Raw genomic sequence first — 16,965 nt, forward strand, 5'->3', positions numbered from 1 at the left:
AGCCAAAGAGGTTGGATGCCAATGAGGTAGGATGTCAACACTGAGGTGGGAAGTCAACAAGGTAAAACATCACAATTCTAGTTAACAATTAAATATCAGTGAGATAGGTTGTCACAATTCTAGTTACATTTTTCACAATTCTAGCTTATCACAATTCTCTATTGCACTTTTCACAATCCTAGAGCAATTCTAGTTTCACAGGTGTACATAAGCAATGTCATGTCCAATAACATTGTCTCAATAACAATGGTAGGTGGGTGTGTTGGTTTTTCACCCACTAATTTAAAAGCATAGTCCTTCAATAGAAAGACTTGAATGGAATTCTTTATGGAGTCAGGGAAGTAAGGCTATTAGACCATTTTGACTAGAACACAGTGTACAGTAGGTCTAATTAAACTTTTTCCATTTGCCTTAATTTTTTTTTAATGTAACTTCAGGTATATAGATATATAAAACAGATATACAAGTCACTTACTGATAGTAGATCATAATTTCACAACCCCTAAATTCAATTATGACATCCCATATGGGGCTGCAAATCATAGTTTAAGAAGCTAAGGTGTACAGGAAGAGAAGAAATGTGAAATAAAACTGGAACAGAAAAATAGAACTAGACTAGAAAGAGCTTTATCATTTTATCTCTTATGATGAAACATAAGAGGGCATAATACCATTGGAATGATACCTTGTATTTATATACTATTCAATATTTTTTTTTCCAAAAAAGGAAAAAAGAAACCTTGGGGACCAAAAGAGAAAACAAACCCAGAGAGTTAAACCATTTGTTTAAAGCAACTCAAGTAGTTAGACAAATCATTACTAGATCCTCTCTCCTGACTATTCCTCATGTAACAGCCCACTAGGATTGCCATCCTACTGATTCATGGCCCACTCATGATATGACTAGTCATCTCAAGTTTACCTAAATGGCTGGGCAATAATCATTAATGGTAAGGAAGAATAAGTGTACAGATTGTGACTTGTGAATTCCCTATAGGGAATTCTTCTGTTAGGTAACTTTTTGCCAATGCAGATGGTCCCCTCTCTGAAACTTATAGTCATATAGAATTGCTTACCTAATATCTCACAGTCAATATATGTCAGAGAAAGGACTTGATTCCAAATCTTTCTGGATTCAAGACATGTTGTCTATCCACCATATCACTCTATTAATAAGAAATTATTAATACATTCAATTAATTAAATTCAAGAAAATTTAAATTCATCTGTATATACAGCTTTTAAGATTTAGGAAATTTTTACCTCACAACTGAGACCAGACTTTGTCATTTTCAAGTATGCCATCTATATCCTGTAAAATCTATTTTGGGCTTTCTCCCTGATGTATGGCTGCCTCAATGCCATAGTTGAGGCTTAATTCCAAGACCTCCTTTGTTCTATTACTTTGTGAGAGAATGACAAATTAGAGGAGAATAGAGATTGTATCTTAGTTTTCACTTTCATTTTCTTTTCTTATGTCTGTTGGGAGGGATGAGAAAAGGAAAGAGGGAGAGAAGGGATTGGGGAAGAGAGAAAATAAAAAGCAGGGCAGAAAGGGTGAGCTCATGGAAACAAAGTTAACCCCAGAATCAAGTCCCATTTCTAATAGCTACTGGCTGATGGCCTTAAACATATCATTTACCCCTTCATTTCCCCCAAGCAACTCCATATGCCTGCAAAGTACTTAGCAACTACATTGGTTGAGAAAATTTATTCACCAATGAGTTCCATACATTGATAGCATTATATATCTGGATATATATATAAATATATGTAATATATGCATGTATGTGTATATATCTATATATCTATATATATATATACAATATATTATGGATATGTTTTATATATGTGTGTGTACATTATATATATATATATGAATATCTACATATATGTGTGTGTTGTAGACAGATAAAGTATATATTAATGACAAAACCTCCAAAAACATCTTTATTGTTAATATTTTTAAATGATAGATTTCTAAATTATGTTAGTTGATATACACTTGCATTACTTCTTAGAGGTTTGTCCATAATACCTTGAATTCTTCATATTAATATTTCTCTGTAGCACACAAATCCTCCCAAACATTGAGATGTTATGGACTCCAATTCGTTCATCTCTTCTCCTACTTTGGACTATCCTTTGTTTCTGTCACATCTTCCGATTCCCGTTGGGATGTGCAATAGCATGCTTCCTATGTAACAAGTCTGATTTTGCAAAAAAGCTGCTGTCCTCAGCCTCCCAGCATTGGCCAGCATTGTACCTAGTCTTCACCCAAAATATGACTCAGTGACAGTTTGTGGGATCATTGGGTCCAGCTCCTTCATCTTACAGATGAGGAAACTAGAAACCCAAAAAGGCTTTAGTGACTTCTCGAGGTTACACAGGTCAGAGACAGAATTTGAAACCATGGCTGTGTTCATTTTATTTGACAATTGAAGAAACCCTGATAGAATTCCTTATTGTTATGTTGCAGAGAGAAAAGCCCTCTCCCATCGCTCTTCAGCTTTCCCTCCCAGCTGCCCCAAATAATCTGGTTTTCTTGGAGCACATCTTTAGTGTAGCATAAGTCAATATTGAAGAAGAGAGAGATTGTGAAGTCCAGGAAAGTTATAGGATCATAGTAATAATAAGCGTTTACATATATTCTCTTATTTGAGTCTTACAACAACTTTGTTAGGTTGCTATTACATTCTCTATTTTACAGAAGAAGAAACCAAAAGAGATAGATTAAGTAATAAGGTCACATAGCTATCAGGTATCTGAGACAGAATTCAAATTCAGGTCTTCTTGATTCCATTGGCTTCTTTATCTATTACCCTGAGGAATTATCAAGTCTATCCCTGTAATTTCAGAGATGAGGAAGAGGAAGAAAAATTTCACCAGAAAGGTTAAATGATTTAACCAGGCTCTCACCATTAGTAAATGTAAAAGTTGGGACCTGAATGCTCTGGAACTAGTACTCTTCCCTCTATATCATGCTGCCTAACTTGAATTCTCTTTTCCTCCAGTAATAAAAATAATTACAACCCAGATTGATTTTGTACTACATTATATAAAATTCTTGACAAAAACCCTAGTAAATAATTGTCAAATATTTATATCCCTAATGTACAAAGGAGTTTGTCAAGGCATTGCAGACATGAAGCACTTTGCCTATGGCCAAAGAACAAGACAGTGACAGAGCTGAGATTTACATCCAGGACTTCTGGCTCTGTTGTCTCATACATTCTCCATAGTGGCTTCAGAATTCATTTTGCAATAAATAGAATGTCCATTGGGAGGGAATAGGGGAAGATATAGTGTGTGGATAATAGCCTTAGCTGATGAAGAGATCAGCTCATAAAACTCATTTGGTTCATGAGGCACCTTCTGTTTGCTTTGCTAAGGAAAGTTAAGAGCCATTAAGTTTACACACCAAGGAGACTGTTTGGTCTCCCACATAGTAACTGGTTCACTTCACTGAAGACAGAAGCCTGTTAAAAAACTCCATCTGCATTTTTTTTTCTTTCTTCACATTCCTTCTTCTTTTCTTGCTTCTTTCCTTTCTTCTTTTCTTTCTTTCACAGAGCTATACAAAGACTGTATTTCTATTCTAAGTGAATCTCCTTGAGCAAGATTGAATTCTCTCAGTTAGGAATTTATAACTTGAAGAAAACATTTTTTAATATTGATATGTGTATCTTCTGAAATTATTAACATATCTTTACATCAGGGCTGGAAATTGCTTTTTGGCAAGGATATTTTAATTAATTCTTGTGGAACTTTTCTATCTCTCTTTTTTTTTTTCCTGCCCCAACTTATTATTTACTTGATAAGGAGAACTCCAAACATCTTCCTCTCCTGCTGATTGTCAAGTCTTAGGTGATATAGTTTAGGAGAGTTTCCTAGGCATTGAGAGATTAACCTTTTCATAGACTCAGAATTCAAGAACTGGAAAGAATCTTGGAAATTATGTAGTCCAGTCCCTTCAGGGCAGCTAGGTGGTACAGTGAAGAGAGTGCTAAAAATAGAATCAAGAGATTAAAACCCAAATCCGGCCTTAAACACTTACTAGCTGGGCAAGACACTTGACATTTTTTGCCTCAGTTTCCTCATCTATAAAATGAATTAGAGAAGGAAATGGCAAACTACTCCAGTATCCTTGCCAAGAAAACCCTAAATAGAGTCATGAAGAGTCAGACATAACTGAAAAAATTACTCCAAAAAAAAACCATAGTATCAATACAGTAACAGATAAGGAACCTCTCCAAACTCTCACCACTAATTAGTGGTGAACCAGAACTAGAGTCCAAGTTTCCAGGTCAATTGTATTAGTGCCCACAGCCTCCTAAAAACAACTCAGTAATGCCAGTTTGTTTACCATCTTATATTGACTTTTTTGTAGCTTTCCTTGCAGAACTTTTTAGGTAGAAACATTTTTCCTAATAAATGTAGGCTAGTTTTTTGTTTTGTTTTGTTTTGTTTCCTTAAAGAGTGCCTTAGCAAAGCTTCTTAAACTGTTGGTTGTGACCCCACATGGAGTCATAAAATTGGATGTGAAGGTTGTGAAATTCTGTTTTATTATCAATAAATGTTTGATTTCTATACCTATATACCCAGACTCACATAAAAATTTCTCAGGCAGAAAGGGATCACAAGTGGGAAAAGTTAAAGAAGCCCTGCCTTATGGTATGACAAACATTTATACATATAAAGATATCTAAATAAAAGATATGTAGTCAGTCCTTGATATAAGATAGCTCTAGAAGAATAAACAGTTGATTTATGTGACTGTTCTACTGTATGTGCATATAGAGACATGAAATGTCCTACTTGAATGTAAATTCCACAATGACAGAAACCATAAACTTTTCATTTCATCCCAACATCTAGCACATATTGTATAAATGTTTGTCCAATTGAACCTTGAATGTGGATTACACATTTAGGATTAAAGTGCCACTTTTAATGTACTTAAAGATTTCCATCAGTAACATAAATTTAATGTCTGGGCCACCAAGTAAAATTTCTAACTTCTAGCCCCTCAGTAGCCAGAAAGACCCACATCATTCACCATGAGGGGTCCCCACTGCTTAAGTTGCTTAAGACATAATTATGTTTAGGAGTCAGTCTTTTGGTAGCAAAAAATAAAATGTCTACTTAGGGGGTCTTTCTGCTGCTGTCCTATTTTTTTAGCTTTCTAGTCAGAAGCACAATAGATGACAGCAGCAGCTGTGAATCCCATCCTGATGATTGGGTAGAGATTGAACCTATAACCAAGATGGGGCAGGGCTCCACGTAAAACCCACTCAGCAGAACAACAGGGTCTGGCCCTGGCAGGTGGTAATTTGTAAATGATTCTCCAGTAGCTCTTGCTAAGCACATTCTGCTATTGCTTGGGTCTCAAAGGTGAGCTGTCTTTTTTCAATTTATTCTGGATAACTTGGTCAGTATCAGCAATGTGGTCTATCGGAGCCAAAAGGCTTAATATGTATAATGTTCCACGGATTCATATAAATCAGTTCCTGATTAAATGGAATGATAAAATGCCTTCAAACAACTCCTGAGTGACTATTCCTGGCAGTCATAATGAAATGATCTCTTTCTCTGGGTTGGAGAGGGGCCTATTGAGGAAATAGAATGAAATTTAAGTAGACTGATGATAGCTTGAAAAAAAATACAAAAAGCATGACCATGATCCTTCCTAAGAAGCTCATGTTAAGTAGCAGCATGTACCCAGTACAGCACAGAGGGCTGTATTAAGCGGACCCACAAGTATCATTGAGCAATTACTATATGGCTAAGCACCTTATTAACATACCAGTCTAATGTGGGTCTTAGAAGTCTTCAAAGAAAAAGCAGACTGGCTATTGAATATTAATAATAATAAATGTTTTATTAACAGCAATTTTGTTTTATAAGGCCTGTTTTAACAGATAAAGGAAGGCTTGTGATTTAAATCGAGACATTTATTCCCGTGTTGAACATTTTAAATTGTTTTTTCATTTTTCAGTCTTGTCCGACTCTTCATGACTCCATTTGGGATTTTCTTGGTAAAGATTATAGAATGGTTTGACATTTCCTTCCCCAGCTCAATTTTTAAAATATGTAAATTGTTTTATTTTATTTTGAACTTAACAAAACAAGCATTTCCATAATAGTAAAAAAGAAAAAAAAAACTTGATTGGCTCATTTAAAGATGAGAAAACTGAAGCAACAGGGTTAAGTAACTCGCTCACAGTCACACAGCTAGTAAGTGTCTGAGGTCAGATTTGAACTCAGAAGAATGAGTCTTCCTGATCTAGGCCCAGCTTTTAATCACTGCACCCTATGGATGCATGAATTCTTAGAGATTTCTTTTCACTTATTTTATCAAGCCAAAATCAGTGTCCCTACAACTTTTATTCATTATTTCTAGTTCTACTTTCTAGGTCCAAGCCAAAAATAAGGTTTGAATCCTCTACCATATGGCCCACCCTTCAAATAATTGATCCTTCCCAGATCTTTCTTCTCTGGTGAACTTCCCCAATGCTTCAGTATGATCCCATGTGCCACAAGTTCCAGGCTTTTCACAATACTGTTTAACCTACTCTACATGAGCTTCAGGCTTGCTAATGCCATTTCAAAATGTAGAGGCCCCATGGATGTAATCCATCTGTGTCAGAGTACAGTAGAAAATAAATCTTTCTCATCCGGGGTCTTATGTCTGAGATGATTCTCCCCTCCCCTTTATTTACTCGCATAACATTTTTTAGACCATCATAACTAGTAAATGTATCTACTTTTCCTAATATATAAAGCATTTTTAACACTCACTGTATGCACTAAAATGCAAACATAAGGAAAAAATGCAAATGTAAGCAAAAAGATAATTCTTATCCTCAAAAAGTTTCTATTCTAATAGAGAAAGACAATATACAAAAAAAGGGTTGTACTAGTAAATGATTAACAACCAGCTTGGGTAGAGGAATCAGAAAAGGTTTGGGTTGACACACTTTTAAATTTAATCTGTTTTATATGTCCTTTTGTCCCTTTCTTAATTCCAAACAATCAACAAAAAATTTTTTAAAAGTCAAATCATGATTTGTAGCAGAAAGGGAGAAAAGAAAGAGTGAAATTGGATCTGTGATTAGTATTGGAAACTCCCAGGTGAGGGAACTCTCTTTACCAAAATAGATCTCTCCTGGAGAGTAGGCTCTGGAGCACTAATAGTTTAAGTAATTTGTTCAGGGTCATACAGTATGTGTGTGTCAAATGCAGGATTTAAATCCAAGTCTCCCTAACTTTGAGACTATAAATTATGTGTGTGTCTCTCTCTGTCCACAAAATACAGAATCAATGCTAGGTAATGGGGGAGGGAGAGTGCACTAGCAGCTGGGTATAATTTGGAAAGGTCTCATGAAATAAATGGTTGACCTGAGGTTTGAAGGAAACCACCTGTAGTCTCTATTTCGGAAGATCCAAATGAGACCTATGTAAATCACTTGGGAAATTTTAAAGTCCTATGTGAATGTCACACTCTTATGATTTCCATCCTTGTATGCAAAGGACGGCACATTTTATTATTGTGGAGCTCTCTCCAATCATCCAAATAGGCAGAGATCTGAAAATAGCTTTTCAGAAGCGGGGCCTGAATTTCAAGGGAGTGGCAATAAAAATGAGATGGAGAAATATACCACCATGTTGGCCCAAGCAATCAAGCGTGGTACAAATTTAACAAGATCACAAACATCTGCTCCAGACTGCCCTCCCTTGTAACTTAAACTGCCAAAGGACCATAGAGAGAATAACACTAAGCTCGCTTCAATTAGAATCAGGATCTTATTTTGCAGAGGGGAGAGGAGGAAAGGTGAGTAGGAGCTATAGCTTGTAAATCATAACTAGCCAGATGTTAGTACTACTGTGATAAGACCATGTAAATGTTCTGCTACTGCCAGCTTACATCTAATTTAAAGCTTTGTGGGCTAAAGGAAATGAGTACTTAAAAGAAATTTATTGTTTGGAGAAAAACAAGTCTCAAAACTTGATTTTCATTAGAGATTTCAGCCTAGCAGCTGTCCATTTATTTATTTTTTTACTATCTGGAGTGTAGAGTGCACTCCAGGGCATGTGTATTTTGATTTTCTATTTACATTTTAGGTCAATTTGCCTATAGCATGTAGATCCATTCTATGTATTTGGCCTTTCTTACCCCATAATATGTTTAAAAAAAAAAAAAAAAAAGATCTTGGATTTGCAATCAGAAGAGCTGAATTTAAACCACAGTTCTGCTAATTACTAATTGTTAAAATAAATTAGTTACTCTGACCTCAGTTTTCCCATATATAAAATGACGATGATGATACTTATTCTACATACTTAAATATGTAAAGCTCAAATAAGAAGATTATTTTATGACTTTAAAATTGTTATATAAATATAGCAAATGTAGTTAATGTCATATATTTTCCAAAGCATTTGCTTTTGAAGGAGCTGATTTTCTATACACCACTGATATGTATTTTCTGCTGCCTGGGTTATTGAGGTACTGATTTTATATAGCTATAGTCTGTGAGCTTAATGTCATGAATTTTACCATTTTATTTGTTGTTCTGCAGTTTGAGATGCTAACAGGGTCACTGCCGTTCCAAGGAAAGGACAGAAAAGAGACCATGGCCCTCATCCTCAAGTAAGTAACAAAACTCATCATTTGAGCACAGTTCTTATTATTGGGCTGGTTGGTAGGAGGAGGAAGAGTCTCTCAGAAGCATCAGGTGGTCCAGGTAATACAAAAAGTTTTTGATTTAACAAGGGTTCTTAATAGGAGATCTGTGAAATTTTAAAAAGTTTTCCATAATTGAGTATAATTTTTGTTAATCTTATGTATTTTATTTTATTCATTTAAAAATACTTGAGAAAGGGTGTGTCAGGCTTTACCAGAGGATAAAAGAAGGGGTTCAAACAACAAAAATTGTTAATAACCTCTCCTTTAAAGGAAAGCCTCAAGTCTTAACTGGGGACAACCAAGTATAATGGAGAAAGCAGGTTCTCCAGGGCAAAAGTGCCAAGATCATCCAAACTGGGCCTGCAGTCTGCCATCTCCAAATCTGACTAAACTGCTAAGGCAAAACATGAAAGGAATACAATTACTAATGTCACCAGGAATCTTTGGGCACGCTGGTCCTGATTGCATTGCAGGTCATAGCTTATTGGTATTGCCAGAGAATACTCCCAAGACCCTTTGCATATTTATACCAACCCCTCAAAGGCAGTATTACTGGTTCTATCACAACAGCTCAGAGAAACTGAACAAGGCCAGGTGTTTTATTTGAAGCCCCTACCCAAATTCCTCTTCTCTTCAGATGGTTGTGGTCAGTTTCCCTAATTCACAAACAAATTGAGATAATTGTCAATTATCTGGGAAGTTGAAATTTTCTAGTTTGGAAGTTTCCAAACATAGAGCCTTACAAATAAGGATTTCAAAAAAGAAAGAGGAGAAAGGAAAGGCTGCCAGGAAAAATGTAGGAGCATGGCTGGGGCAGAGAGAACTATTAGCCTAGTGTAATACTTATTAATATTGTCTGTCTTGTTTCTACTGTTTACTCTTATTTCAAAGGGTACAAGTCTGAGAATAATGATAGAATATTAGCAATAATAAATAATAGCAATAATAATAATTTCAACTTAATTTCCATCTATACATGAAATAAATGTCTGGATATGAGTAATCCCACTGAAAGATTCTAGTGATCAATGTTTATGATCAGAATTCCATAATCCTTATCTCTTAGCATTGTGGTAAGGATACAATGAGGTATTTATAAAATGCTTTACAAATCTTTGCCAAAAAAAAAAAAAAAAAAAAAAAAAAAAGAGTGAGACATGACTAAATGACTAAATCCCAACAATATAAACTATAAAATGCTATATAACATGATAATGCTTATTTTTATATCTATTATTATTATTAAGCTAGTTGTTATTGTTGAGTCACTTCAGCCATGAATGACACTTTGTGGCCCCATTTGGAGCTTTTCTTGATAAAGATACTGGAGTAGTTTGTCATTTCCTTCTGCTCATTTTACGGATGAAGAAGCTGAGGCATTTGAAGATAAGTGACTTGTCCAGGGTCACATAGCTAGTAAATGTCTGAGGCTGGATTTGAACTCAAGTCCTCCTGACTCCAAAGCCAGTACTTTGCCACCTAGAAGCCCCTTGTATCGTTGGGGGGAGCCCCTAAGATCAGTTACTCTAACCTCATTGACTTGTTCAGTAGAAACCCCAAGTAAAAACTACTTATGTAAATGGCAAAGGTTCAGAACTCCATAATTTATTTGGGTCACTTTGTATGATGAACCACAAGCTGAGAGGAGATTTAGAGACTTCAAAGGAGAAAAAAAAGAGCAGTGGCCAAGTGATTGGGAGAGAAATGTTCAATTCCTCTTTGCAACTGACTGGCTCTGATTGACATTGGGCTGATTATTGACCCTCTGCCAGATACTGATGGTGATTAGCATCATTTTGAAATTGTTAGAATACTCCTTGTTCTGGGTAGGAAATCCAGAAATTTTTCTTGATAGTGCAGGGTAGGCAATCAGTAATAACTGCTCAAGAATACTGAATGTATGCCTGAAGTTGAGCTTAATTTCTTCTCTTTATCCCTCACACTACCTTTTCCTATACTCCACTGAGTTAGAGATGGATTGTCCTATCAGTTTGTCAATATATGCTGACCCACCATCACAAAAACCTGCTCTGAACCTAAAACTGGTTTCATCTGGGATTCATAAGAAGAGAAGGAAGGATAGCTTAAGTTGCCTCCGAAAGATTATGTCTGTATTATTACTCAGGTTCAACACAGAGGGAATCCTAGGGTATTTCAGGAATAAACATATATCCTGAGAAAGCTTTTTTTCCAGCAATCTCTACTTAATATTCCCAGGCTTTTCTAGATATAGTCTAACCTCCCTAAGAACACTAAAGGCTCTTGGTTTTTCATTTTTGTTTTTGTTTAGTAGTTCACTGAGTCCCTTTCAAACTGATGAAACCTGTAAATTCCTTCTAAAGTAAAAAAAATGCATAAAATAAAATAAATTCAAAGGAAATCAATTGTAGTAAAATGAAGTTATCAAAAAAAAAATTATTGTACTATCTCTAGCTTAAGAACCCCTGATCTGGGGCAAAATTGTGCTGTCTGCCTGAAGCTCTAGGTATCCTTAATAATACTCGAGGTAAATTCAAGGTGATTACAGAGCACTAGACAGGTGTTCCTGTCCCCAAGTATATTCCTATTCAATTGCTTTAACACAAAAAAAGTTACAAAATTAAATATTCATTCCTTTAAATCATTGTCCTTTACATATCGTTTTTTAAAATGTAATTAAGCTCAGGTAATTTGGGTCCAGTTCTGTAATTTCATCTGCTTAGAAAATAGCCCATACCAATGAAAATTCCTTCCTGTGAAGCAGATCAGCAATTCATAGTCAGAGAGTTCCCTAGTTCCTCACGTTCACACAGCTAAAATGTGTAAAAGTAAATGTGTAAAGGGCTGAATTAGCCCTTCCTACCTCTACATTCAACTTCTTATCCACTATCCTGTCCTATCTTTCAACATTTATATTGCATTTAACCAAATCACTTTCTTCCCTATAAGATAATCAAAAACTCTGATATTGGGCACTTGGAAGAGTGAGATTGTTGAAAAGGATATCGTGTGAGAGGGTCCCCCCAAATCACTTTGCCTTAATTTCAATAAAGCTAATTCTGGCCCTAGCATTCACCCTAGTATGATAATACAGTCTCCATTCAGGAACCAAGCATTAAGTAAGACAAAGTTCAGATTCCCTCGTCTTAGATAATTTTTCTAGAACATAATGGGGTGACAGTGAAAAACTGATACTATTTCTGCTTGGATTATCTTAATAGCTGTTAGAGGACATGTCTACCTTTATAATTAATGTGCCATCTTGTCTAAGCATCATAATTAAATCTAAAGGCTGAGTCTTCTTACCATTTCCCAGTTCATTCCTTGAAAGTCCCTGATTCCATTTTTCAGCCATTATTTGAAAATTGTTCTTGGCAAAAAAAAATAATAATAATAATAATTATAATAACTTAGTTTAGCATCATAATTATTGTCAAGAATTTTTTTTACCCTTAAACTCACTTAGGATGAAGGATAATGAAACCTGAACATGGCCACATATCCACAATTTAAAGATATCCTCATCTCCATAAGAGTTTCAGGAAATGAAATAGGCATGGGGAAATGAAAGAGAGAAGAGAGGGAGGAGACACAGTGCACTCTGGAAAGGCTTCTACAAATTCACGATTAAGAGAATGAAATTACAGTCAGCAGAAGAGTCCAAGAACTAGTCTGCTTAACCACTCTCCACCCCCAGTCCTGCTGACAGTGCATACACTTGCCATTTTGTACAACAGAGAACTTCCTGAAAAGTGGAACATAAGCTAAAATTTTTGTAAATTAAATCCTATCCTAAATGAAAGAAGGAAGCAATTTAAAGGAACCCTATTGTGAATTCTTTTGAAAAACAAATAATCCTGCTGCTGCCACCTACCAGCACCCCCTCCTAATTTTATTCTTAAAAAAACTGAAAATTTATATATTTGTACTTTAAAATAGAGCATACCACTCCCTTATTTGGAGATGTGATTTCAAAGCATCAGCTCCTAGAGTTGTTTCTTCATATCCCCAAAGCCACAATGCCTGATACAATGTAGGCATTTTAAAATGCTTTTTGGTGAATTCTTTGGGGGGTTTTTTGTTTTTGTTTTTTTTTTATAAAATGAACCATTCTCAAGGAACAGTATTTTATTTAAAGAGAAGGAATAAAAATAGGTCTCTCTGAAAGAAAATCCTAAAAGTGATTCTTTTGAAGTAATAGAAAGCTTCTATCCATCTTGCCAAAAATATGAAATGCCATCTCCTCCTCCTCCTGTACCTTCTCTCCTCCCTCACCTCTTCCTTTCTTCTCTTTCTTGTTCTTCCTTTCCTTTTTCCTTTTCCTCCTTATCCTTCTTTTCCTTTTCTTCTTTCCATTTCTTCCTCCCATCCTCCTCTCAGTCCTTTTCTCCATCCCTACTTCTCCTTATTCCTCTCCTCCTCTTCCTCTTCTATTTCCTTCTTCTTTAAATGCATTGCTCCATATTAAGAACTGGTGCTCCAGCAGACTGGTATTCTAGCAATAGAAGAAGGAAACACAAGTTATCTCTCCAATTGGCTCACCTAACTAGGCCAACATGAACGATTCAATTTGGTGAGCTGGTTTTCTAGGTAATACAGTAGATACAGTGCTAGACTGGAACTCAGACCTGAATTTTAATCCTATCTCAGACATTAACTGTGTGACCCTGAGCAAATCATTTAATGTCTTAGCATTTATCTGTAAAATATAGGTAACAGCATCACCTATATACATATAAGGCATTTTGCAGATTTTAGGATGCTAGAGAAATGTAAATTAGTATTATTATGCCCTTGAAGTTTTAGTTGAAGTTATTCTATAGATGCTATGGGCTGCATTAGATAATGGGCTGTTTTCGAAGGGTAAGTGAATATAAAGTAAATCTACTTTACTCATTTCTGAAGTTAGTGAAATCTCTAGCAAATTAGAAGGGCTGTCACCTGCTAGAAATATAGAGTGTTCCCCAAAGTCTTAGTGACCACTCTAAGAATTTTGGGATACCTTATATTTCAGGTTTTGCTTTTAACTCAAAATGTCCATGGATTTGAATATCAGAATTATAAAAGGACAGCTAATGCTACTGTGCCACAGGTGTGTTCTTTTCTGACACAAAGGGAGTTCTGTGTCTGTGGGCTTCAGCTACCAACACTGAATAGTCAGTATTTCAGACAGTCCTCAGAAGGGTCTCTTCTTTTGTTTTACACATTTATGTATACAAGAAAACTCTCTTATATTTTTCAGAGCCAAGCTTGGGATGCCTCAGTTTCTAAGCATTGAAGCCCAAAGTTTGCTGCGAGCACTCTTCAAAAGGAACCCCTCCAACAGACTAGGTATGAATGAATGTGCATTATTTCTGTGTGCCCCCATGCAATTCTGACTGTTAATGTAGGTGTGGCTATTTGTCCTTTCCTCCATGAATATGTTCTAGAGCCATTTTTACTGAGATTGAGAATTCTGTAATAACGGAAGAGTTCCCAGCAAAGGATGCAGAAGCTGATGCATATAGCATTGGCCCCCAGAGCATAAGCTACACCCATGATCTTTTTCTCCAAAAATTGCAAGTGGCAAATCTTTGTTATGATCATATAAATAAGCCATTTCTTCATGTGGGAAAAATGCAAAAAGATAAAGCATCTAGTTCCTGGAGAGGCAACTGGATCTATTTTCAGTATGCAATGTTTTTGGGGGTTTTTTTCCCCTTAAAACCATGGTAAGAAAAATTTTTTAATACACTCAACTTATTTACATTTAGAACAATTTTCTAACTAGTTTCCAACTTCAAAAAGGCTTTATGTGTTGTGATATCATGTGGTTATTGATAGAGAACTAACTTCAGTCAGGAAGTTATATTAGCTATATGATATTGGGGAAATGATTTATCTTAGTGTCTTAGGGAATTCTCAAAGACCATAAACTGTTCGAGATTGGTAGACAATCCATAAAACAATATTTCTAATTAAAAAAAAAAACTATCATAAAACCAAAAGCAGGATTTTTAATCTGCAGTTTTTTAATTTGCCTTTTCCCTCCTGCAAATCCAGCAATGTGAAGAACTTGGTTTATCAAAAAGGAGAAAAAAAAGAAAAAAAAAAGAAAAGCCAATTGTGATCTTTACAATCTTTACACAAATAATTCCTTTAAATAGCAAATTTTTCTAAGATACTTAAAAGATTTTGTGTTGGGTCTGATATGATTTTCTTAGTACAAAGAACTCACAAAATGAAATTCTTGCTTCTAATGCAGATCACTAACAAATCTTGCCTAGTCTTCATTTCCTTTATAAATAATTAGTATAATAAACAATTGACCTAAGTGGTTTATCACTTAAACTTACTCCTACATGTAGAAATTCACACATCAAAAGCAACTTACATCATAAGATGGGGGACCACAAGTGAGATAAGGCACTAGTGATTAGAAGAAAGGCCTCTGATAAACATTGCAGCACACTTACCTAGTATTTGCAAGACCAGAAAGTACCAATATTTAATATTAATACTTTGCACTTTATTCCTTTCAGAGGACTTTCATATTTGGTCTTCATAGCACCCCTGTGATGCTTTTGTTCATTATTTTCTGTTTGAACATTGGATTTTTCAGGGATGTCAGGACTTATGCTGATACCCTACATATTTAAGGATTAACTTTCATTTCCTCCTCATTCTTTAATAACTGGATTTTAAAGAAAAGAAAGAGAATTTGATTGTCTATGTGTGAAGTATTCTAATTCAATTCTTATACATTCTTATTCTCATTACACAATTAAAGCCAAGCTTTCCAAGCTGTGAATTATCCATCTGTAAAATGAGAAGCATCATACTGTTCATTCATTGAAGCTTAAGGGAAACTCATATTTTTATTTTTCTACTATTGTGCTTTCAAACAATAACCACAAAACCTAGAATCTTGTAAACACCAAAATTTAGTACTTAAGTACTTGGTTCTTCTAAAAACTCAGGGCTTCTCCTTCCTTCAAAGGCCATTCTAAAAAATGTATCCTTCCACTTAGAGATTAACTAAGTCTTCTTTTCTTTTCCCATGTATTTCCAGAAATAAATGTATTTCCCAGTGTCTTGTTATCAAGGTGTAGTAGGACAAGGGAGGGAGGAAAAACAAAGATTGTAAAGAGTAATTAAAGCTGATGTTGATGTTGTGCTTAAAGATTAAAGATTGAGAAGTAACTTAGTTTAGTTATTTAAAAAAAAAATAATAATAATAACCTCAGAGACCTGGGTTCTAGTCCAGCCTTTGATACAAATAGATTTATGACCCAAGGCAATCATTTAACCACCCTCCACCCACCCCAACTCTTTGTGACTCTAAATTGCAGTTGACATTGGAATTGGTAGAGAGAATTTCCTAACCTGGGGGTTGACTGTATTAATAAAATCCCAGGTCTGGTATCCAGTGATTTAGCTAGGTACACTTACTTATTGTTTCTCCCAAATTACATATGAGAAAACCCAAAATCAAAGAGTGTGATTTGCCTATGATTGCACAGCTAATAAGTAACAGTTATCAAATTAAAACTGCAGTCTTCCTAGGTTTGAGGTCTACTATGATACACTCTCTCCATGTTATCAATGGCTGATATTTATTTAACAATACATATTTCTAAAATTCTTTACATATATTATTTCATTTGATCCTTACAATTTTAAAATATAAACACCCTCCCCCAAAAAATCTCCATTTTACAGTCGAGAAAATTGAGCCACAGAGAGGTTAAATGCCTTGCCAATAATTGCACAGTTATATAGTTCAGAATATTGATTGGAGTCAGAGTTCTAAGTTCAAATTGTAACCTCATCTCTAAAATGAAGTTAGACTAGTTCTGAGTGTCCTTTCAGTTCTAGACTGATGAATTATTGGATTAAATGAAGCATTAGAGTTGAGATTGAAAATGTAAATTGGTTGGATTAAAAATCTTTCTGTTTACTAGTCACCATAGCACCTGCCATGTTAATGATCTGTTGTGATTTGGTGAGTTTTACTGAATTGCTTTTCCCTACTCTTTTAAAAAAAATTCTTTTTTATAAAACTTGTTTGGAGAGGAAGGAGTAAAATATTTGGAAATGGTAGTGATATAAAAACAAAACAGATTAAAAAATAAAGACTACTATTTGGTGATCCATAGCAATCCCAATAGGTTTTGGACAGAAGATGCCATTTGCATCCAGAAAAAAAAATATGGAGATTGAATATAAATCAACACATGCTATGTTCACTTTTTTTGTCTATTTTATTTTCCTCTCCATGGTGTTTCCCTTTTGTTCTGATTTTTCTTTCCCAACAT

The 16,965-nt window shown here is 35.1% G+C and overlaps 1 protein-coding gene across 3 annotated transcripts in view; it reads left to right on the plus strand.

The window, feature by feature from the left end:
• The window catches only part of RPS6KA2 (ribosomal protein S6 kinase A2), a 503,566-nt gene that overhangs the window by 404,275 nt on the left and 82,326 nt on the right, over positions 1-16,965 (plus strand). For all 3 annotated transcript variants that reach the window (XM_074309346.1, XM_074309347.1, XM_074309344.1), the window contains 2 exons: positions 8,583-8,653; positions 13,911-13,999. In XM_074309346.1, coding sequence (XP_074165447.1) covers positions 8,583-8,653; positions 13,911-13,999 — 160 coding nt within the window. The remainder of the gene's footprint in view (positions 1-8,582; positions 8,654-13,910; positions 14,000-16,965) is intronic.

Source organism: Sminthopsis crassicaudata, chromosome 4, assembly GCF_048593235.1.
Source record: "Sminthopsis crassicaudata isolate SCR6 chromosome 4, ASM4859323v1, whole genome shotgun sequence".
NCBI classification, from domain to species: domain Eukaryota; kingdom Metazoa; phylum Chordata; class Mammalia; order Dasyuromorphia; family Dasyuridae; genus Sminthopsis; species Sminthopsis crassicaudata.